Source organism: Oryx dammah, unplaced genomic scaffold, assembly GCF_014754425.2.
Source record: "Oryx dammah isolate SB20612 unplaced genomic scaffold, SCBI_Odam_1.1 HiC_scaffold_28, whole genome shotgun sequence".
NCBI lineage: Eukaryota > Metazoa > Chordata > Mammalia > Artiodactyla > Bovidae > Oryx > Oryx dammah.
In genome coordinates, this window is record NW_024070212.1 from 57,183,425 (window position 1) to 57,203,670 (window position 20,246).

Genomic DNA, 20,246 nt, shown 5'->3' on the forward strand with positions numbered 1-20,246 from the left:
GTCTCCTGAGTTTCTGAAATAGAAGCTCAGGGGTCAGCCTCATCAGTGTACTGGGGAAAAGCTCAGGCTCTGGAACTGAGCACATGTGGACTTAAATTCTGGTTGGCCACCAGGTAGCTGTGTGACCTTGAGGAAGTTTCTTGGCCTTTCTGTGCCTTGGTTGGTCATCTGTAAAATCAATAGTGTCCACTTCACAAGGTTGCTGCAGGAGTTAAACAAGATGATGCATTAAACAAGAGAACATATAAAACCCCAAGCACAATGCCTGGCAGAGAGTAAGTCCCCATATGTGCTTGCTATTTTCATCATCATGAGTCTTTTTCTATAAAAAGTGAGTTTCTTTTGATTATCTATTCTCACTGTATCAATCAAGGCCTAGTCAGGAAAACCAACACTGAATTGCTTCTCGACCCTAATGGTCCATTTGCCAAACACAGGGAGACACCCCCTATGACACCTGCCCTTAAATATTGTGGCTGGTGAACCTGTCCATTCAGCTCCATGTCCTCAGTTTTAGACCAGAATACCTGATTTTCGTAAAATATAAGTGTATCCTCCATAGTTTGAGTGTCCTATATGCTAAGCAATGTTTAACAACCACAACAGTTATGCCCTTGCTCTCACAGACCTTGTCCTCTAGTTGAGGGAATAGATAAGCAAATGAAGAGTCAAACTGTGGCAGAAGATTCTCAGAGAACAACCCATGGGCCCTACCCGGATTCTCAAGCACCTAGCTAGTGTCCAGAGAAGGCAATGGCACCCCACTCCAGTACTCTTGCCTGGAAAATCCCATGGGCGGAGGAGCTTGGTAGGCTGCAGACCATGGGGTCACTAAGAGTCAGAAATGACTGAGGGACTTCACTTTCACTTTTCACTTTCATGCATTGGGCAAGGAAACGGCAACCCATTCCAGTGTTCTTGCCTGGAGAATCCCAGGGACGGGAGAGCCTGGTGGGCTGCCGTCTCTGGGGTCGCATAGAGTCGGACACAACTGAAGCGACTTAGCAGCAGCAGCTAGTATCTGGCATTGCAGGAGGCCCTGACTTTCCTATTTTCAAGGCGGGGCCAAGGTATAGCGACAGCCTGGATGAGAATCGGCCAGGCTGGTTCATACCAGTTCTGGCATCAGGGCTGGATGACCTTGAAAGGCATTGACCATGAAATGTGTTCATTGTCTCCAGGCCTCCTCAGTTTCCTGCCAAGGTGTTAGGCTACAAAACAATGAGACGAATTTTTATGTGAAGGTCTTGGAATCATTCTTATATAGTTTACAGCTCCTAATTTGTTTTTATTTGAATACAGTCTAGGTTCCTTTCCTCTATCTTAATATTTTTCTTTGGAAAAAGTATTGGACTAAACAGAAAGCTTGCCAGCTAGCACAAAGATGTCCTTGTATACCTTTCGTCTAACCTTCCCAAATGCTAAACAAAGGTACTTAACCAAAAAAGTTAATTTTACCACATTTACTTTATCATTCTTCCTACATATAAAAATTTCTCCTGAAACATGTGAATAAGGGACAGACATGATGTCTCTGCCTCTAAATACTTGTATAAAGAAAGAAAAGTTAAAGTGTTAGTTGCTCAGTTGGGTCCTACTCTTTGCGACCCCATGGACTGTAGCCCACTAGGCTCCCTCTGTCCATGGGATTTTCCAGGCAAGAATACTGGTGTGAGTAGCCATTTCCTTCTCCAGGAGATCTTTCTCACCCAGGGATCAAAACTGGGTCTTCTGTATTTCAGGCAGACTCTACTGTCTGAAGCACCAGGGAAGCCCAAAATACTTGTGTGCCTCTCCCCAAACTGTACAGTGTTCAAAAACATGAGTTAACATGGATACAACAGCATAATCTACAAAGCCTATTCACATTTCATCAATTGCCCTAATATTCTCTATCGCAAAAGCCACACCCAACTTTCTGGTCCAGCATCACCTACTGTACTTAGGTGTATCTTTAGTCTCCTATAATCTAGAGAAAAATGAAGTTTTTTGCTTTTTTCTTTTATGATCTTAACATTTTTAGGGAGTAGAATGTCCCTCCCTTGAGTTTTCCTGTTTGTGACTAGATTGAGGTTATGTATTTGGTGTGGAAATGCCACACAGATGGTACATTATTTCAGGAGGCATATGATGTCTCTTTATCTCATTCCTGATGATGTTAACTTTGATCATGTGGCTAGGGTGGGACCTGCCAGGCTCTCCACTGTAAAGTTGCTGGTCTTCCTGTTGTGATTAATAAACACTTGAGATGCTTTGGAACTTGGTGAGCCTCCTGCTCCTCGTCACACTTTGGCCTTCTGGTTGTAGCATCTGCTTCTTACCTGACAGTCACTCTGGTTCTTTCATGGCCTTAGACTGCATTCACCTAGACCTCGAGGCACTCTCCAAGGACCCTCAGGACTGGAAGAATTCATCATTCTTCAGGCTGGAATTTTATCGGTAAATACATTTTTAAAAATTAATTATTTTTTTTCAAATTTATTTTTTAATTGAAGGATAATTGCTTTACAGAATTTTATTGTTTTCTGTCAAACTTTAGCATGAATCATCCATAGGTATACATATGTCCTCTCCCTCTTGAACCTCCCTCCCATCTCCCTCCCCATCCCACCCCTCTGGGTTGACGCAGAGCCCCTGTTTGAGTTCCCTGAGACATACAGCAACTAGAGAAAGCCCGTGCAGCAATGAAGACTCAGCACTGCGTGGGCTTTCTCTAGTTGGGATGCGTGGGGGTTACTCTCTAGTTGTGGCTCGAGGGCTTCTCACTGCAGTGAAAAGCAGGGGCCCTAGGGTGCGCGGGCTTCAGTCGTTGCAGCATGGGGGCTCAGCAGTTGTGGCTCCTGGGCTCTAGAGCACAGGCTCAATAGTTGTGGTGCACAGGCTTAGTTGCTCTGTGACATGTGGGATCTTCCTAGATCACGGATGGAACCCATGTCTCCTGATTTGGCAGATGGATTCTTTACCACTGAGCCACCAGGGAAGCCCCAGCAAATACATTTTTAAGTCTCATTACCAAGAAGACATGGATGGGGAAGGGAGAGTAGGGTAGGAAGACTGTGACAATGTATATCTTGTAATATGTTTTTATTCAGGCTCTTGCAAGTTGATATTTCCTTTCAACTCAAAGGCATTGACCTGCAGACGATTCATTCCCGAGAGCTTCCAGACTGTTACGTCTTTCAGAACATGGCAAGTATCTATTTCACTAAGCCACTTTTTATCCTTTTTCTTGACTCCTTTTGTAGGTGCAGAGTGTACAGTGCACTTGCCTATAAATGTATTAGACAAAGTGTGTTTAAAACAGTTTGAATGCCATGCTATAGGATCATTGGTCCAGAGGCTGTGACTTCTAAAAATGAGGCAAACCTGTTCCAACTTTTTAAAACTAGATTTCTGGGTTGAAAAGAGGAGTTTTCAAAGTGGACTTTGACTTCCTACTCTCCTAATCCTTTTTTTTTTTAGTTTATGACCAGTGCTTTGAGTATCTATAATGTTTTTCCTTTTTTCAAAGGAAGGGCTTTGCAAATGTTGTAGCAAATGTTTTCAAACCTCAAGGCAGAAACTGCCTCCTTGACCTGAAGTCCAGTCTGCAAAGCATCAATTGCTGCAGCTTTTACTTTTGGACGGACGGCCTTGTGCTATGGAATCCTTCCTTCCTACCTTCTTTCTTCCCTCCCTTCTTTCCTTCCTCCCTCCCTCTCTCCGCCTTCCTTCTCTCATGTTTAGTGATGGGCAAAACTGAATGCTAAACTGGCTGTTATGTGTTGTTGCTGTTTTAGCACTTCAGAAGTGTGCTTCATTTAACAATTGCTAAGTGCTCTATGAGTCCCTACAAGGCAGGAGGCAGGTTGTCATGCTCTAGAGGTACCATGGCCCTCAGGAAGCTTATACCCTAGTAGGAAAGATAGATAGAAAAACAGATCAACAAAGAAATAAAAGTAATTATAAATTGTGATGTATAAGTAGGGAAGAATGTCTGGATCAGAAAGTAGCATGATTTATCTCCTGCGGTGACCTGCACATTGCAAAATGCATTATGAAATCCAAGGCAAAGAGCTTGGAGAGCTGAACGTGTAGGTTCAGCTATGATTAAACCCATGATCAAATCTATAATTGAACCCACAAGTGAGCATCTTTGAACACAAACCACATGCATGCTACATATTCTCAGTGTAATCCAAGAATATCTCTATGACCAACCAGAGGTTAGGGAATTAAGCTATACAAACCTCACTTCTATACCTATGAGCTAGGATTAAACTTCCACTAGTCCTGGCATTCAAAGCCTCATTCCCTCCAGGAAGGCCCTGAACATGCTTCTCTTAAGTCCTAGCATATTCTGTATATGTTACTTATACACTTTAAATGCTTGATATATAATGTGGAAGACTGAGGGCATTTGGAAATCTTAAATTCAACCCATAACCTTGGAGCAGTCTTTGCCACATCTGAAAGCATTGTATGTAAGACTCATGAAAACATTATATGTAGTGCTTGAAGCAAATAGAAAAATAATCTCTAGCATAGTAAAAGCCTAGAATCTAAAAAAAAAAAAAAAAAAAAAAGCCTAGAATCTCATACCCAAAGAACTAAATTGAAGCAAATGCTTATAAATTCCACTCAGGGTAATAAGTGACATCTTTGTGTTCTCTTGTCAGAAATTGGTGGTGAATTCTCATTTTCGTTCCTCAGACTGTTTGGCTGTTTTGCATTAGGGTTTCTCTGAATCTGAATGTAGATTTAGTAGAATTTCATGTATACACTCCTTGAATCAGCATCTTTTTGGCACCAGGGACCAGTTTCGTGGAAAATAATTTTTTCACAGACTGGGGGAAGCAGCACTCGGGAAGGATGGTCTTGAGGCGATTCAAGTGCATTACCGGAGAAGGCAGTGGCACCCCACTCCAGGACTCTTGCCCGGAAAATCCCATGGACGGAGGAGCCTGGAAGCCTGCAGTCCATGGGGTCGCTGAGGGTCGGACACGACTGAAGTGGCTTAGCAGCGGCAGCAGCAGCAAGTGCATTACATTTATTGTGCACTTGATTTCTATTATTATTACATCAACTCCACCTCAGATCATCAAATATTAGACCTGGAGGATGGGGACCCCTGCTTTGGACCACAGTTTTTCATTAATAATAGGAAGTTGTGAAGGAATCATGTGATGAGGACATTTTCATTGGTCTGATTCTTTTTGGATCAGCGCACCGTTTGGATGCCATTGATATTTTAAGCAGAACTGATCTAACGTGTCATACTTTCTGCTGGGTTGTAACCTCTTCATCTGTTTGTGTCTCTAGATAATCTTTGACAATAAAGCTCACAGTGGCAAAATCAAAATCTATTTTAACATTGATGCCAAAATCGAGGAATGTAAAGACTTGAAAATCTCTGGATCGAGTAAGTATGTTACATGCTTGCCCATTGTGGATTGTGAATGATCTTTAACACTTCATTTGGGGATTTGGGGTGTATAAAGGGTTTACTTATATGATAATAAGAAGAAAGAGCTCCAGAAAACCACACTTTGAATGTTTGCTTCTGTCAAGCATATTCTGAAGCTTTGCATTTTTGTTCAGTTCAGCAAATGTGGATTATAGACCTCGTAGGAGAGGCTGTGTTGCCCAGTATTTAGGAGCAGTTTCTAGAGCCCGACTGCCTGGGCTTGGGTTTTGCTTCTATTTCCTGTGCCTGTGATCTTGGACAAATTCCTTCGGCTCTCCACGTCTCAGTGTCTTTCTCTGAAAAGTGAAAGTGACAATAGTCCTTACTTTCCAGGATGTTGAGTAGTAAATGAATAACTATGTAAAGTGAGCACGAGAGCCAGAGTTGGCAGACAGTCATTGCTAGCACTCCCGGGAAAGAAAGAAATCACCTTCGGGAGGGACACTGACATGCTTAGAGAATCTCTAGCTTGTCCTGGATCAGAGTAAGTGGTGGAGGCACAAGATGTGGTGGTCAAAACAGCAAAGCTTCATTTTGACGGGCAGAGCAGGACATACCGTAGAGCAACACTTCTGGGAAAACATCTGATTTGCCCTGAGCCTGTGGCAATGGAGCAGGATCGAGGCCTTCAGAGCCCAGAGAGCAGCCTGTACAAATCTGGGTCGGTTACTCAGTCATTACTCATAAAACGCTTCTTGATCCACAGGCTAAAGTGGGCTCCTGAGACCCTTTCTCGTCGAGGGGTTTGGATGATGTTAACGATGGGTGGTCAGTGTTTTTTCATTTACAAGTTTTGTTTAACTGAACCTGCCTTTGACCAAATCTTAGAACAAAATAAAAGGTAAAATACTTGTGATTCCTGACTATTTTGAATTAGTTTTATTTATTTAACTTTTATTTGCATTTATTTTTTGCAGCATTTATTCCCGGGCCATTAGTTTTTGTTTCTTCAGTTTCTTCTGGGATACCTTTTTCTTCTGCGCAACCTCCTCTTCTGGTTTAGGAACAGTCTGCTCTTTTTCAGTAAGGATCATCTCAGTATGGCAGGGAGAGCTCATGTAAGGGTTGATCCGAGACCGTGAGCTCTATAAGTCCTGCGCCGCATCTTGGGACCTTTGTTCACGTGGATGTGCTCAATGACCAGGGATCTACATCTAAGCCCTGACGTTCAGCATTACTGTCTGCATTTATGAGCATGTGTAGTAAAAATTCAGCACTCTTTTTGGGCCACCGACCCTGCGTCCAGCCCCACTGTTTGGCCTGTGCACACCTACCAACTCCACACGTTGCTTCTTTAAAGTGACATCCTCAGGTACTTGGTGCCTTTCCGGAAATGCATACTCTTTATGGCCTGGGCAGTGTCAGGAGAGTTCTTAAAGTGAACACGAAGATTGAACCTCTTGATTTGCATGATTTTGTAGGGTTTTCTGGGTTGAGTGAATAGCACACCATTTTTAGGGGTCACCTCAGGCCGCTTACCAGAAAAGCTATTTTGTATTAGTTTTAAATTAGACTAATTTTGTGGCTTTTCAGCTATATAATACATGTGTGTGCGTGTGTGTGTGCACGCGCGCGTGCGCTCAGTCATGTCTAACTCTTTGTGATCCCATGGATTGTAGCCCACCATTCCTCTGTCCATGGAATTTTTCCAGGCAAGAATACTGGAGTGAGTTACCATTTCCTCCTCCGGGGGATCTTCCCCACCGAGGGATTGAACTCACTCTCTTGTGTCTCCTGCATTGGCAGGTGGGTTCTTTACCATTAATGCCACCTGGGCTGATGATTCTGAAGTTTTGGCTTTGTAGTTCCATTTGCTGGCTCAACCTCTGATCAGAATACACACTTTGAGTTTCTGTTAAAAAGTGGTTACTACTCCTCAGCATTCTCCGTACAGAAAGGCACAGATCAGATGTGAATTTTCCAAGTCCAAGTGTAGGCTGCAACTATTTTATGTGAACAACGCTAACCCTTGTCGTATAGGAAATGTGGTTTGGAATAGTCGTTTGACCAAATAAATGAGTTAAACAGGTTTGCCAGACCCGGGTTTCCTTCCTCCCCGCCGGCACCCTGACCACACTGGGAAGTTTTCCCCGAGCCTTTACTCAGAAGAGAGGAGCTCTAGCTCTCTCTTGTGGCCAGTGGGGAGAAACACAATCTCACAGCTAGAAATATTTACATATTCTTCTTACAAAGCTACAGCCTATAAAACCAGATTCCATGACCAGGAGAGAGCAAATTTAAAATAATGTGACAAGTCTTAGAAAGCTGAAGTTTGGAAAACAGCTTAGAAAATGGATTTATTTTCCTTCTGTGTAGGAAGCTGTCTGGTTGATTGATTGCCCTGGTTTTGGGGGAGGGGGACAAAGGCAAGGGTGACATCTTGGGGGGTCCTTGTGCTATTTGCAAAACATTCTGAGATTCGTTCACATCCATATACTTCCCTTGACACTTCTCTAGCTTTGTTGTTAATTGCTATCTCAAGGTGAAATAAAAGAGGATATAAAAAAAAAAAAAGAGGATGGCCATTTTCACATACAAACTCAAAGTTGCCTTTTATGACTTCTAATACCCATTCTCACTACATCACTAACCTTCATGTTAACTTGATTTTGTAAATGTAGCCTTTTGAGCCTGGGAGCTGGAAGGGATGTGTACTGACAGACAGGACTCCCCATCGATAGGTGATGTAAATGAATGTCTCAGGGAAAGGGGTTCAGTGTGTGAAGCATTGCTCAGGCTCACAGAGGTGGCAGTGGTAGTGTGTGGGGGACTTCTCAGGGCCCTGGAAGGCCTGGATGGTGGGGTCAGATTTCCCTAACCAGTTTCCCAGAGCAACTCTCTGGACTACAGTTTTGCAAACCCAGTTTTGGGAACTGTTCTTGTGGGAATAACATAGTGTCAGTAGAATAAGAAAGCAGTTATGATGTTTGGGCTTCCCTGGTAGCTCAAATGGTAAAGAATCTAACTGCAATGCAGGAGACCTGGGTTGGATCCCTGGATCAGGAAGATCCCCTGGAGAAGGAAATAGAAACTCACTCCAGTATTCTTGCCTGGAGAATTCCATGGAAAGAGGAGCCTGGTGGGCTACAGTCCATGTGGTTGCAAAGAGCTGGATATGACTAAGCTACTAACACACACATGATGTTTATAAAATACTTTTTGTAACATGTCAAAGTAATCTCAATAAATCAAACTTTAAAAATACAATACTTGTTTCTCTGTTATGAGGGACGATTTATCTTCTTAGTTCCAGGCCTCAGTTTTCTTAACTGTAAATAAGGCCCCATTCAAGCAGTCTTAGAGATTTTATTCTTGTTATAGGTCAGAAAAGAAGGTACTAGGTGCTGTGCTTGCATTTTTTAAAGATTTCAGCCCCATCTTTCCAAGAACTGCTCCTATTCTCTCTGCCTTATTCATGGATCCAAAAAAACAAAACCGGTGGTCTTGGATTTTGGTCAGGTTGCGTTCTTACCTACCTATTAGATAGGATCTTGAGATAGCTTAAACTTGTGAAGTGGAAAATGCTAAAGAGGGAGGTAAACACTCCATGTGAGGCACTAAGAAGCACTTGATAGGGATCGTTTGCCTGATTTCCTAACAGTGCATGAAACTGGTACAGCTATGCTCCCATGTGGTACCCAAGGCACCCGAAGCTGAGCAAGGCTGGACCACTCGCTCAGTGATATTTACTAGCTGGCCACACACGTAACCCACTAGATGAGCTGCTCTCAGACACGTGCCGAGATTGCTCACGCCATTATTATCTCTAAATCTGCGGACACACTCCCGTCTTCCTCTTCAATGCCTTCTCTGCAGAGGTCTCTGTGGAGCACCCTGACTTCAGACATTCCTGAAGGTTGCCTGTCCCCAGTCCTGCTTCCTGCTTCCCTGGCCTTTCTCCATCTGGTTCCTGAGTGTGTCTCCTCTCTTAATTCCCAGACGTTGCCACCCTGCTGCCTGAATCCCTCATCCTTCCTAGTCTGCATTCCTGTCTGTCACCTCTGATTGGCTGAAACCCACGGTTTCAGTCGCCACCAAGTCATCCTCTCTTGTCATGAATGTCCAGACTGAGCCAGTGGACCCAAGACAGAAAAGAGGTCATTCTTGATCAGTCCTTCCTTACTCCCTAAGTCCCATTGAATCTCTCTTTTTCATCTCTTGCTACTTTCTGCCTTATCCTTCTGTGTCTTCTCTTCCTCTGACGTTGCTCAAACCTTCACAAATTCCAACTTAGATTATCGTAGTCTTCTTATGTTCTGCTGGGGTCACTGTACTTATCTGTAAGCATGCTGAAGCATTATGCTAAGCACAGGCTTTGTAGTGTTGAACAACATATAGCCAATCCCTGCTTCCCAGAACCAATCATGTAGTGGGGAAGATGAACATCTAATGGTATAGTAACTGCTCTGTTTGTTATTACGTGTATGGGGCAGTTCTAGGTGCTTTCATATATGAACTTACTCGATTCTCATGATAGCCCTATAAAATAGGTTTTTTTTTTTCATTGTACCCATTGTTTTGGATGAGGAAACGGAGGCAACTTCCCCAAGACTCCACAACTTCCAAGTGCAGAGTCGAGATTCAGAGCCAGGTCTCAGGCTCCAGAGATTGTCCTTTTTCATTTTATACTGTGTCTGTGTGCCTTGCTGTGCTGTCTTAGAATATGCAACAAGTTCAGTGACCATCAAGCAAAGGGGAATAAATGAAGCTATAGGTGTGTATACCTGTGGACAGGGCTATGATAGGATTTGGAGGGAAGGGTTAATAGGGATGAGAATTTAGGGGATTCTGTTCTGAGGAGGAAAATACTCAAGGCTGAATAATCCCCTTGTGTGATGGGGAGGGTGCTGTTCCAGGCAGAGGTGCAACGTCCCTGCGGAGAGAGAGGGAGAGGGGGAGAGAGAGTGCGCGAAGCCAGAGCCCCTGGCAGGAGCAGGGAAGAAGGAAGACTGGAGTGGCCTCAGGGCGGAGGAGGTGGGGGCTGGGAGAGACCAGCAAGCTGCCAGTGATGAGAGGCATCGTGGGGATTTGGGACAACACCGCGAAGTCTGAGAGAAGCTAAGCTTACAGTTTGGCCTTCCTTTAGTACATTCCCTGTGCTACTGTGTGTTCCAGGATCCAAATCTCAATGCTCTGTGGTGACTAAATGTGAAGGAAATCTTTAAACAAAAAGGGATGTATACATATGCACAGCTGATTCACTTTGCTGTACACTTTGTGAAGCAACTATACTCCAAAACAATAGAGACACAAATCTGATTGCTACTCTCTGTACTTTCATTCCAAGTGGTTGTTCTCCCCACACATAAGAAGAGCTTATTGAATTGGCACTCTTTGCTGGGAAAGTGCAGAGTAAGATTGAGAAGCAGAAATGGGGATTTTTGGTGGATTTTAAAATGTTTGTGCCGTGCTTAGCTGGTTGCTCAGTCATGTCTGACTCTCTGTGACCCCATGGACCGTAGCCTTCTGTCCATGGGGATTCTCCAGGCAAGAATACTGAAGTGGATTGCCATGCCCTCCTCCAAGGGGATCTTCACAACTTAGGGAAGCCCTTTAAAATGTTTGTTCCTTCATTAATGGAGAACTTATGTTTTTGATTTTTGTGTGAGAGAACTCAAGAGTATGTCAGTAGTTTTGCCTCTTTAGAATAGGGTCCAAACGGACCACCTTCTATTGAATTCTACTCTACAGTAAATATTTATAAATACATTTTAGTATATCTGTTAAGAATTCATATGTTTTTAAATGTGTAATTCGACATCAGGGAATGATTGCCTTGTTTGTGAACCTCTGCATGAATGCTGTGTAATTTGTTTCTGATGTTGAAGCATTTATCATTTGATCTTATTTTCCAGGTGCCATTTTGTTTGGAAATTATTCCCAAGTAAGGTGTGTTTGACATTTGAATTCTGTTTTTGTTTCTCAGTTCAGAAAAACACTCAGTATGTCCTGGTGTTTGATGCATTTGTCATTGTGATTTGCTTGGCATCTCTTATCCTGTGCACAAGATCCATTGTTCTTGCGCTGAGATTACGAAAGGTAAATGTGTGTTGGAATATTCTCCCTCCCTTCCAGACCTCCGCCTTCAGCTTGTCCAAACAGTGGGGCCTTGACGAAGGGTTATCCTGCCCTACCTGGGGCCTTGACTGAATTAAATTCCCTTGAGTGATTGTCCTCCAACAGGGCATTAATCAACCTGGGGTGTAGAGAGTGAGTCCAAGCTCCTGGCATGTCAGGGAGAATCAGACAATTATCCTGCTTCAACTTGAGCTAATAAGCACAGATGCACAGCAGTGAACTTCCTAAGATTTTGAATGTTTCTAGAATAAATGAGACCCTTTTAAATTCAAGAGTGATCTTAAGAACAGGGTAATAGCATGTGTGGGTTTCATCTTTTGTCTTCAGATCAGAGTTCATTTTGACAGGAAGGCATGGTAAATGGGTTATAATGATGCATAAAATACTTTATCCTATTTTTAAAAATAGTTTTTAAATTCTCCCCTGAGGTTCCTTTTGCCTTTTTACCCTTAGGACTCTTGTGACCGTATACTCTAGCACAAATTTTGTCCCAGTGTGTGGCATGTGTATAAACAGACTAGGGTCAGTGGAAGTAGGAAGTCATCAGAATACCACACGTGGAGCAATAAAATGGTCCTCATTCTATTTTTTACTTCTTGACCTGTGTCAATTTATTTTGTAAATACCCAGTTCTCTTACCCACCCACCCCCACCCCAAGTCCCTTGATATTCTGAATCCAGTGTCAGGGGCTGGGTTCTGCACGAGAGTGGGGCGCGCTGGGAGCCCACACCCAGGAGCTGGACCGCCTGGACTCAAGTCCTGGCTTGGCTGCCCTGTGTCTCCATTCTTTCCTCTGGAAGGAAGGGTCCATGTGCCTAGTTCGTAGGGTTGTTGTCTGGTTGAATGTGTTGAGAATATGTAAAGCGCTTAGAATGGACTCTGTTAGCTATTTCAACAAGAGTCTGTTGGAGGGAGAGCACGGCATTGGGTGTTGGAGTCACTCAGGTCACTGGCATGCTCATCTCCAGCTGGGCTAGATGGCGGGGGAGGGTGTGGGCTCTGATCTGTACCCTCCAAGTAAGAATCCGTCACCTTGGAAAAGGCAGTGTCATGCCATTGGACATGCAAGAGCTCTGTTCTGCCCTTTTTTCCTTCCAGAGGCCAGTTCAGTTTGTTAGAAATGCTTCTTCTTCTTCTTCTTCTTCTTTTTTTTTTCTTTTTTTTTGTTGCAGAGATTCCTAAAGTTCTTCCTGGAGAAGTACAAGCGACACGTGTGTAATGCCGACCAGAGGGAGTTTATCAACCAATGGTATATCCTGGTGATTATCAGCGACCTCCTGACAATAAGTGGATCCGTGTTAAAAATGGAAATTAAAGCCAAGGTGAGGGCAACCCATTTTAAATCTTTTGTTCTTTCTATTCTTTTGGGTGGTCTCACATACTCTTAAGATATGCAGTGATTCTCACGTTTTCTCTTTTCTCACATCCATAAAACTGAAGCCTCCTTTGACCTGGTTTTTTATGAGCGGAAAATGAGGAGGTGGATGTTCTGTGGAAGGTGATATTCCCATGAATGTCCTCTCGGGAACTCGGCAGCATCTTCAGAATAAGAATTGAAGTGTGAGAGGATTGATTGCTTGGTCAGGCTTTATTTATTTTTTTTAAGTTGCAAAAAGCAGCCTCTGACCCTTGATCCAATCACACGGTGAGCCAGGGGTGTTCACCCATGACTGATGGGGGTTCTGAAGGATAGAGGTTTTATTTGAGGATGATTTGAGTGCCTCTGGTTGCCTGGCCCTTGGGAGATTTCGTCTCCCAGGTCTTGACTCCTCCCCTCCAGGCCCTGCCTTGAGTTAGCGAATCTTACCAGCCTTCTCTCCTGACCTCTAACCTCTCTCGTCCATGGCAACTGCTCCACTCCTCCAGGCGTCCTCCTGTCTGGTCTAGATCTTCTCATTGTTGCAGCTCCTCCTCCCACCACAGCCGTCTCCTCATTGTTGCTTTGCCTTCAGCCTTGTAGCCCTTGGACCCATCACACAGCCGCCAGAGTCATCTTTCTGGTGTCTGTCTTGCAGGGACAATCCTTTCTGCCTCAGAGACCCCCTTTGTGATGAAGTGGCCTTTTTCCAGTGTGGTCTCTGGGGTCCTCATCGTCCAGCTCTCCTTCCCTCTCCCACCCTGGCTTTCTCTGGCCTGTCTTGTGGGCTCCCAGCCTGAGGCCCTGGTTCAGCCTCTGTTGACTTGCAAGGCTCTCGCAGCCTGTGCACCAGGCTGGCACCACTCTGGGGTCACGCCCACGGGAGCCCTATGTAACAAGTCCGGCTTGTGGCTCTCACTGCACGTGGCACATTATATTAGAATTGTGTTTGTGCACGTGTCTCTTCAGTTAGACCTGGAAGTCCTTGAGAGCAGGAACAGTTAGCAGATCACGCTGGGGCTTTCGTTTAAAAGTGTTAATAGCTGGAAAGTATTGTTTGATATTTAGCAAATATCATTAGTTTATGTGCTTTAATGCCTAAGTCAGTGGTAAATGCAGTCTCTAGTTCAGAGTATTGTTTGAACAAAGATTTAGTTCAACAAATTGTATTACTAAAAGGAAATGAGAAACACATTTGGAATTGTGCACTCTTATTATTTTCTTCTTCAGTTTAAAAGCTCTTAGAATCACTGTAGAGAGGCAGGCAGACCATTCTTTTCCAGTCAGTTTCAAGTGAGGTTCCTGAGCTGAGTGGAATAGAATATTTTACTAATACGTCTGTTTTTTCATTTCCTAGAATCTCACGAACTACAATCTGTGCAGCATTTTGCTTGGAACGTCTACACTCTTTGTCTGGGTTGGCGTCATCCGATACTTGGGTTACTTCCAAGCGTATAATGTAAGGATGTGGGCCCTGGGCGGCACCACTGGGATTCAGGTCCATTTCTTCGGGATCTATTAGCTACTTTTTAATAACTCCCATTCTGCCGTTTTGTGTTTGTTTTCTTTCAGGTGCTCATTTTAACAATGCAAGCCTCATTGCCAAAAGTTCTTCGCTTCTGCGCATGTGCTGGTATGATCTATTTGGGTTACACCTTCTGTGGCTGGATTGTCTTAGGACCGTATCACAACAAGGTGTGTAGCCCAATTCTTCCTCCTGCACACGAGGCACCTGGGGCCCTTAAGAGTGGGTTTCAGGACTTCCCTGGCAGCCCAGTGGTTACAACTCCACACTTCCAATTCAGGGGGCTCGGGTTGCATCCCTGGTCAGGGAACTAAGATCCCACAGTGCTGCACAGCATGGCCAAAAAAAAAAAAAATTAAGTAAAAAGTTTTTTTAAAAAGTGGGTTTCTAGCATTGAGCTTCATCCCACTTTTCTCCAGCACATACACTTGACATCAGTGAACACATATCTTTATTGTTTATTGTTTTGTTGGTTAGTTTTCCTTTTCTTTCCCTTTCCTGGATGTTGACGTGACTTTAGGATATTGAAACAGGAACTGCAGGAAACCGGAGAGCACATTTATTTCATGGTTGTCTGGGTCTGGCTTAAGGGGTCACATGTGAACCCAGCTGGACACCACATAAGAAGTGTTTGTACATAAGATCACTATAATAAAAGCAAAAATTAAGTAAGGAAAAGCATTTCAAAATCCTTCTAACTCAAAGAGTTACAGTTTTGATGGAGGAGGATAAAGACTGCCTGGAATGACCATGTTAGTTATGATTAGAAAGATAACGCATCTTGCCTTTGCAGGGGGTTTTGATTTCAGCATCATCTTACTGCCTTATTAAAGTTTACTATCTGAATTCTCAGCTATTACTGGGCTGCAGTCAGTATCATCATTTCAGGGACAACAAAGTTATGTTCAGATGCTCTTGTTTTCCTTTTTAAATGATTTATTTATTTGCGGCCATGCAGGGTCTTCAGTGCTGTGCAGGCTTCTCTCTAGTTGCAGTGAGCAGGGCCTTCTCTCTAGCTGTGGCGTGTGGGCTTCTCACTGTGGTGGCTTCTCGTGGCCAAGCACGGGGTCCAGGATGCTCGGGCTTCAGTTCTTGCAGCACCTGGGCTCAGGAGTTGCAGCTCCCAGGCTCCAGAGCACAGGCTCAGCAGCTGTGGCCCAGGAGCTTAGCTGCTCCAATGCACGTTGGGATCTTGCCGGACCAGGGATGGAACTCACATCTCTTGCATTGGCAGGTGGATTCTTTAACACCAAGCCACGAGGGAAGTTCTCGGGCATATTTTAGATTCTAGTTTTCTACACGCATAGCTGGTGAGAGAGGCCAGGATCAAGAAGCCTGGGATCTGGGAATCCTCAGCCATAGTTCTTTCTCTGCTGTCAAAAGCTCTGGGGCCTTTGGCAAGCATCTCAACTTTCCTGAGACTGTTTCCTCCCCTTAAAAATGACTGGATGCTCACTCAGTTGTGTCAACTTTTTGCGACCCCATGGACTGTAGCCCACCAGGCTCCTCTGTCCATGGGATATCCCAGGCCAGAGTACTGGAGTGGGTTGCCATTTCCTTCTCCAGATGTTCTTGTTTTAAAATGATAAATTTGATTCAAAGATATAGCAGGAAATGAAATTTGGTAGGCTTTGTTTTCAAACCAAAAAAGTAAAAGCAATGATTGCATCTTATAGTTTTTTTCCCCCCACGGGCCTTTGGCAATTGGGACAATAGGAACAAGAAAAATAAAAATAATAGCAGCTAACGCTTGAGGCAATGCTAAGCATTTCTCTCTTCTCTTTCATTTAATTTTGTCAACAGCCTAGGGTACAGTCATCTTGACTTAGGTGTCCTACAAGGAGAAAAGTAAAGATGTAAAGGATTGTATTGACACTGGTATACAGCTCAGCGTTAAGTTTTGACCTTGATAGTTGCATTAAAAAAAACCATGATCAAATCTGGTTTATAAACTTTTCACAGAAATTGAGCAATCCATAAAACTCAAACTTTTGGTATTTTCCTACTAAAATAAATCCTAGTAACTTGGAATCTACCCAGACTTTCTTCTCTTTAAGCATTACATTTAATTTGTCCAAAGAGAATTGCCATTTTCCTATTTGAGAAACTGTATAGTCAGCAAAGTGAGCATCTCTGGATTATTAGCAAATCTTGATCATCTTACTGCTCTTCCAGTTCTAGCCCACTGATTTAAAGGTGACTCATCAGTAAAAACTGTTCTTTGGTATGATCTCTCTGATCTGGAGAATTTATTGTCTTAGTGCCCAGGAAAATTAACATTTTTCTTCCTTTCTTGCCTCGTGGTCCAAATGCTTTGCCACATTTTTGTCACGAGAGGGCAGTGTTGCACCATGTGGAATAAATACTGCTCTTCCACGTCCAGTGAATTTATCCAGTGGTCCTGTGGCCATTAATGGTTCGCTACCTTCCCTGGTGGCACTAGCAGTAAAGAACTCGCCTGCCAATGCAGGAGACTTAAGAGACGTGGGGTCGCCCCCTGGGTCTGGAAGATCCCCTGGAGAAGGGTATGATGGCAACCCACTCCAGTATTCTTGCCTGGAGAATCCCCATGGACAGAGGAGCCTGGCAGGTTACAGTCCATGGGGTTGCAAAGAATCAGGCACACATCTTCCCTATCCCATCATTGTTTGGGAAGATGTTCAGAAATGTTGCTTTAATTTTACCAAACTAGCTACCATTCTCAAGTGCTATGTGCTAAATAGATAAAGTGCCCATGTTCTTTACCTCCCTTGCTCTGTTAGCCCTCCCATTAACCCTGTGGGAAATATTATTATCTTTTGACAGAAAAGAAGGATCTTAATAAATTAGATTCCTGGGGTTGAATAGTTAGTGAATGGCTGAGATAGGATTCACACCCAGCTCACCTTTACCTGAATACACGTCGTTTGACCAATAAGCTGAAGGCTTTTCTTCTTTTCTTTTCTTGGCATTACCTAAAACAAATCATTACAAAAGAGCATTTAGTCTGACTCAAGAGTGGATCAACCATGACAGGAAAGCCGAGTCATCATTCTTATTTCTTTCAATATGTGTCAAGGTTACCTTGTGAAAAATGGTGTTCTTTTGCTTTGTGAGTCTTAACTGTATTTTCATATCTTCAGTTCTGTCCTTTCAAAGAGTCCACGGGATCAGCACTATCCAAGAAAAATATGAGAGCTAGAAATGAGAGCCATGTCTGTACTTTTAAAATTGTTCTAGTAGCCACGTTAAACATTTTTTTAGAGAAATGGATGAAATTGACTTTAATTATGCATTTTATTTAATCCAATATATTTCAAATATGACTTCAACCTGTATTCAATATAAAACGTTGAGGTATTTTGCATTCCTTTTTTAGGCACCGAGTCTTTGAGATCTGGTGGGCATTTTGTCCTGTCAGCACACCTCAGCCTGGACTGGCTATTCATCAGATGTTCCATAGTCACCCGGAGCTGGCGGTGGCCATACTGGATGTTTCACCTCTTGACTTACGTCTCTTAGTTAACGCCAGTCTCTCGCTTCTCCCCTGGACGAGTAGAGAGATAAGAACTATATCTCTGGGGTTGTGCAGCAGGTCTGTTTGTGGCTTCTATCTCCCGTTCCTAATCAAGCTGATCTATTTGGAAAACACAGAGTTGAGTTAATTCAGCGGATGCACTGCTCAATAGTTAGAGAAAACCTTCACTTTGGTTCTGGACTTCTGTTTTTTCTTCTCCATATTACTTCTTCTTTGAGTCTAAAGTTAGAATTGTTTACTCCCCCTGCACATCTCTCTCCAAACCAATCTAAATGGTCAAAAATGTCAGGTTCTGCCAGTCAGTCACTATCTGTTGAATCAGAAGACCTTCAAGTATTGCCTGAAAGCTGGACGGCACCATAGTGAGCATTTTCTAGAATTTCTAGAATCACAGCTAGCTTGCCTGTAGAAGCTCAATCGCTCTTTAAACAAACAAAAAACTCTAAAGAGAAGGTATCACAAAAACTAGAATTTCACCCTGATGCTTGTCTGGCAGCAGGAATCCCACATTTTAGCTTCTGGCTTTCCTGTTAGACATCAGATTTCAATGGTTCAACTGAAAGAGAATAAAAATAACAAGTGTCCTGCCAACGTTTACTCCAGCACTAATGGACATTGGCACAATGCCCTTTCAAAATGTGTGAGCATAGTGGGCTGGAGCCTGTTGCTGTTTAATAATTCAAGATGAGTACTGGAAGAACATAACTGTAATGTGGCTTTGGCATTGCCAGAGTACTTTCTGAGGAATATACCACAGTCTTGCATTTATTGTCCCCATTTTGCAAATGAAAAGACAAAGCATTGAAAAATCACTGGTCTTGGCTGACGCCATTGGTAAAATTTTAGTGGCACCAGAGTTACACCTTCTTGCTCTCAAGGCCTCCGGTTTTATCCAAGCACCTCTCTTACTCAAAACAACTATTAGCTCGTTAAAACATTTTATGTGAATGCCACATGAGACTCTTAGCACCAACTCCTGAAGCAAATTTTTATGTCAGTCTCTGACATAAGCCATTGCAAATTGTGCTTTCATTCACATGAAAGTTCTTTTTGGCTCAATTGAACAATGATCATTTGTGGAACAAATGCTTGGGTTTTCACTGTGGTAGCCTGGAGCCTGTGGAGACTCTTTATGAAGATATCCATTTGCTATTTACTCAACATCTACTGTGCCCCCAACACTGCCAGATTCTTCTAGCCCAAATTTTTAGAGGATAGGGACCATGGATTATTGCTCTTTGCATTCCTCATGTTGAGTGTGGTCCAAAGAACATGGTACCACAATATTCAGCAAGTTTGCTGAATGACAAGGAACAGAGACAGCAGTACCTGCTTTCTGGGGATATGTAAGAACCAAAGCAATTTCTCAGGGATGCATCTGTAGCCTGGAAGCACGTTAGGACCTTATTTCTCTTTACCTTGGGTATTGTTTTAACCTCTATTTTTTTTTTTAAATTGAAGTATGGTTGATTTGGAGAAGGAAATGGCAACCCATTCCAGTATTCTTGCCTGGGAAATCCCACGGAAAGAGGAGCCTGGCGAGTTACAGTCCATGGACTCATAAAAGAGTTGGACACAACTTAGCAACTAAACAACATAATTGATTTACAGTGTTTCAAGTGTACAGCAAAGTGATTCAGTTATACACACACACACACATATATATATTCTTTTTCAGATTCTTTTCCATCGTAGGTTATCACAATATATTGAATACAGTTCCCTACGCTATAAAGTAGGTCCTACTTGTTTATCTGATTTATATATAGTAGTGTGTATCTGTTAATTTGAATTTCCTAATTTATCCTCCTCCCCTTTTCCCTTTGGTAACCATAAGTTTATTTTCTATGTCTATGAGTCTATTTCTGTTTTGTAAAAAGATCATTTATATTGTATTTTAGGTTCCCCATGTAAGTGGAATCCACATGTAAGTGATGTCATGTGATATGTCTTTCTCTGTCCAACTTACTTATCATGATAATCTCTATGTCCATCCATGTTTCTGGAAATGGCATTATTTCATCTTTTTATGGCTGAATAATATTCCATTTTATATATATATATATATACACATACATATATATATATCTTCTTTATCCATTCATCTGTTGAAGACATTTGAGTTGCTTCCATGTTCCATGTTTTGGCTGTTGTAAATGCTACAAACATTGGAATGCACATATCTTTTTTTTTTCTTTTTTGCACGTATCTTTTTGAATTAGAGTTTTCTCTGGATATATGCCCAGGAGTGGGTTTCTGTATCAAATGGTAACTCTAGTTTTTTAAAGACCCTCCATACTGTTTTCCACATTCAGTTCAGTT

The 20,246-nt window shown here is 42.9% G+C and overlaps 1 protein-coding gene across 1 annotated transcript in view; it reads left to right on the top strand.

Annotated features, from left to right (window-relative positions):
* MCOLN2 (mucolipin TRP cation channel 2) overlaps nt 1-20,246 on the top strand; it is a 46,218-nt gene that overhangs the window by 16,166 nt on the left and 9,806 nt on the right. The window contains exons 4-10 of the mRNA XM_040232429.1: nt 2,355-2,439; nt 3,093-3,189; nt 5,302-5,401; nt 11,373-11,485; nt 12,698-12,847; nt 14,240-14,341; nt 14,455-14,577. Coding sequence (XP_040088363.1) covers nt 2,355-2,439; nt 3,093-3,189; nt 5,302-5,401; nt 11,373-11,485; nt 12,698-12,847; nt 14,240-14,341; nt 14,455-14,577 — 770 coding nt within the window. The remainder of the gene's footprint in view (nt 1-2,354; nt 2,440-3,092; nt 3,190-5,301; nt 5,402-11,372; nt 11,486-12,697; nt 12,848-14,239; nt 14,342-14,454; nt 14,578-20,246) is intronic.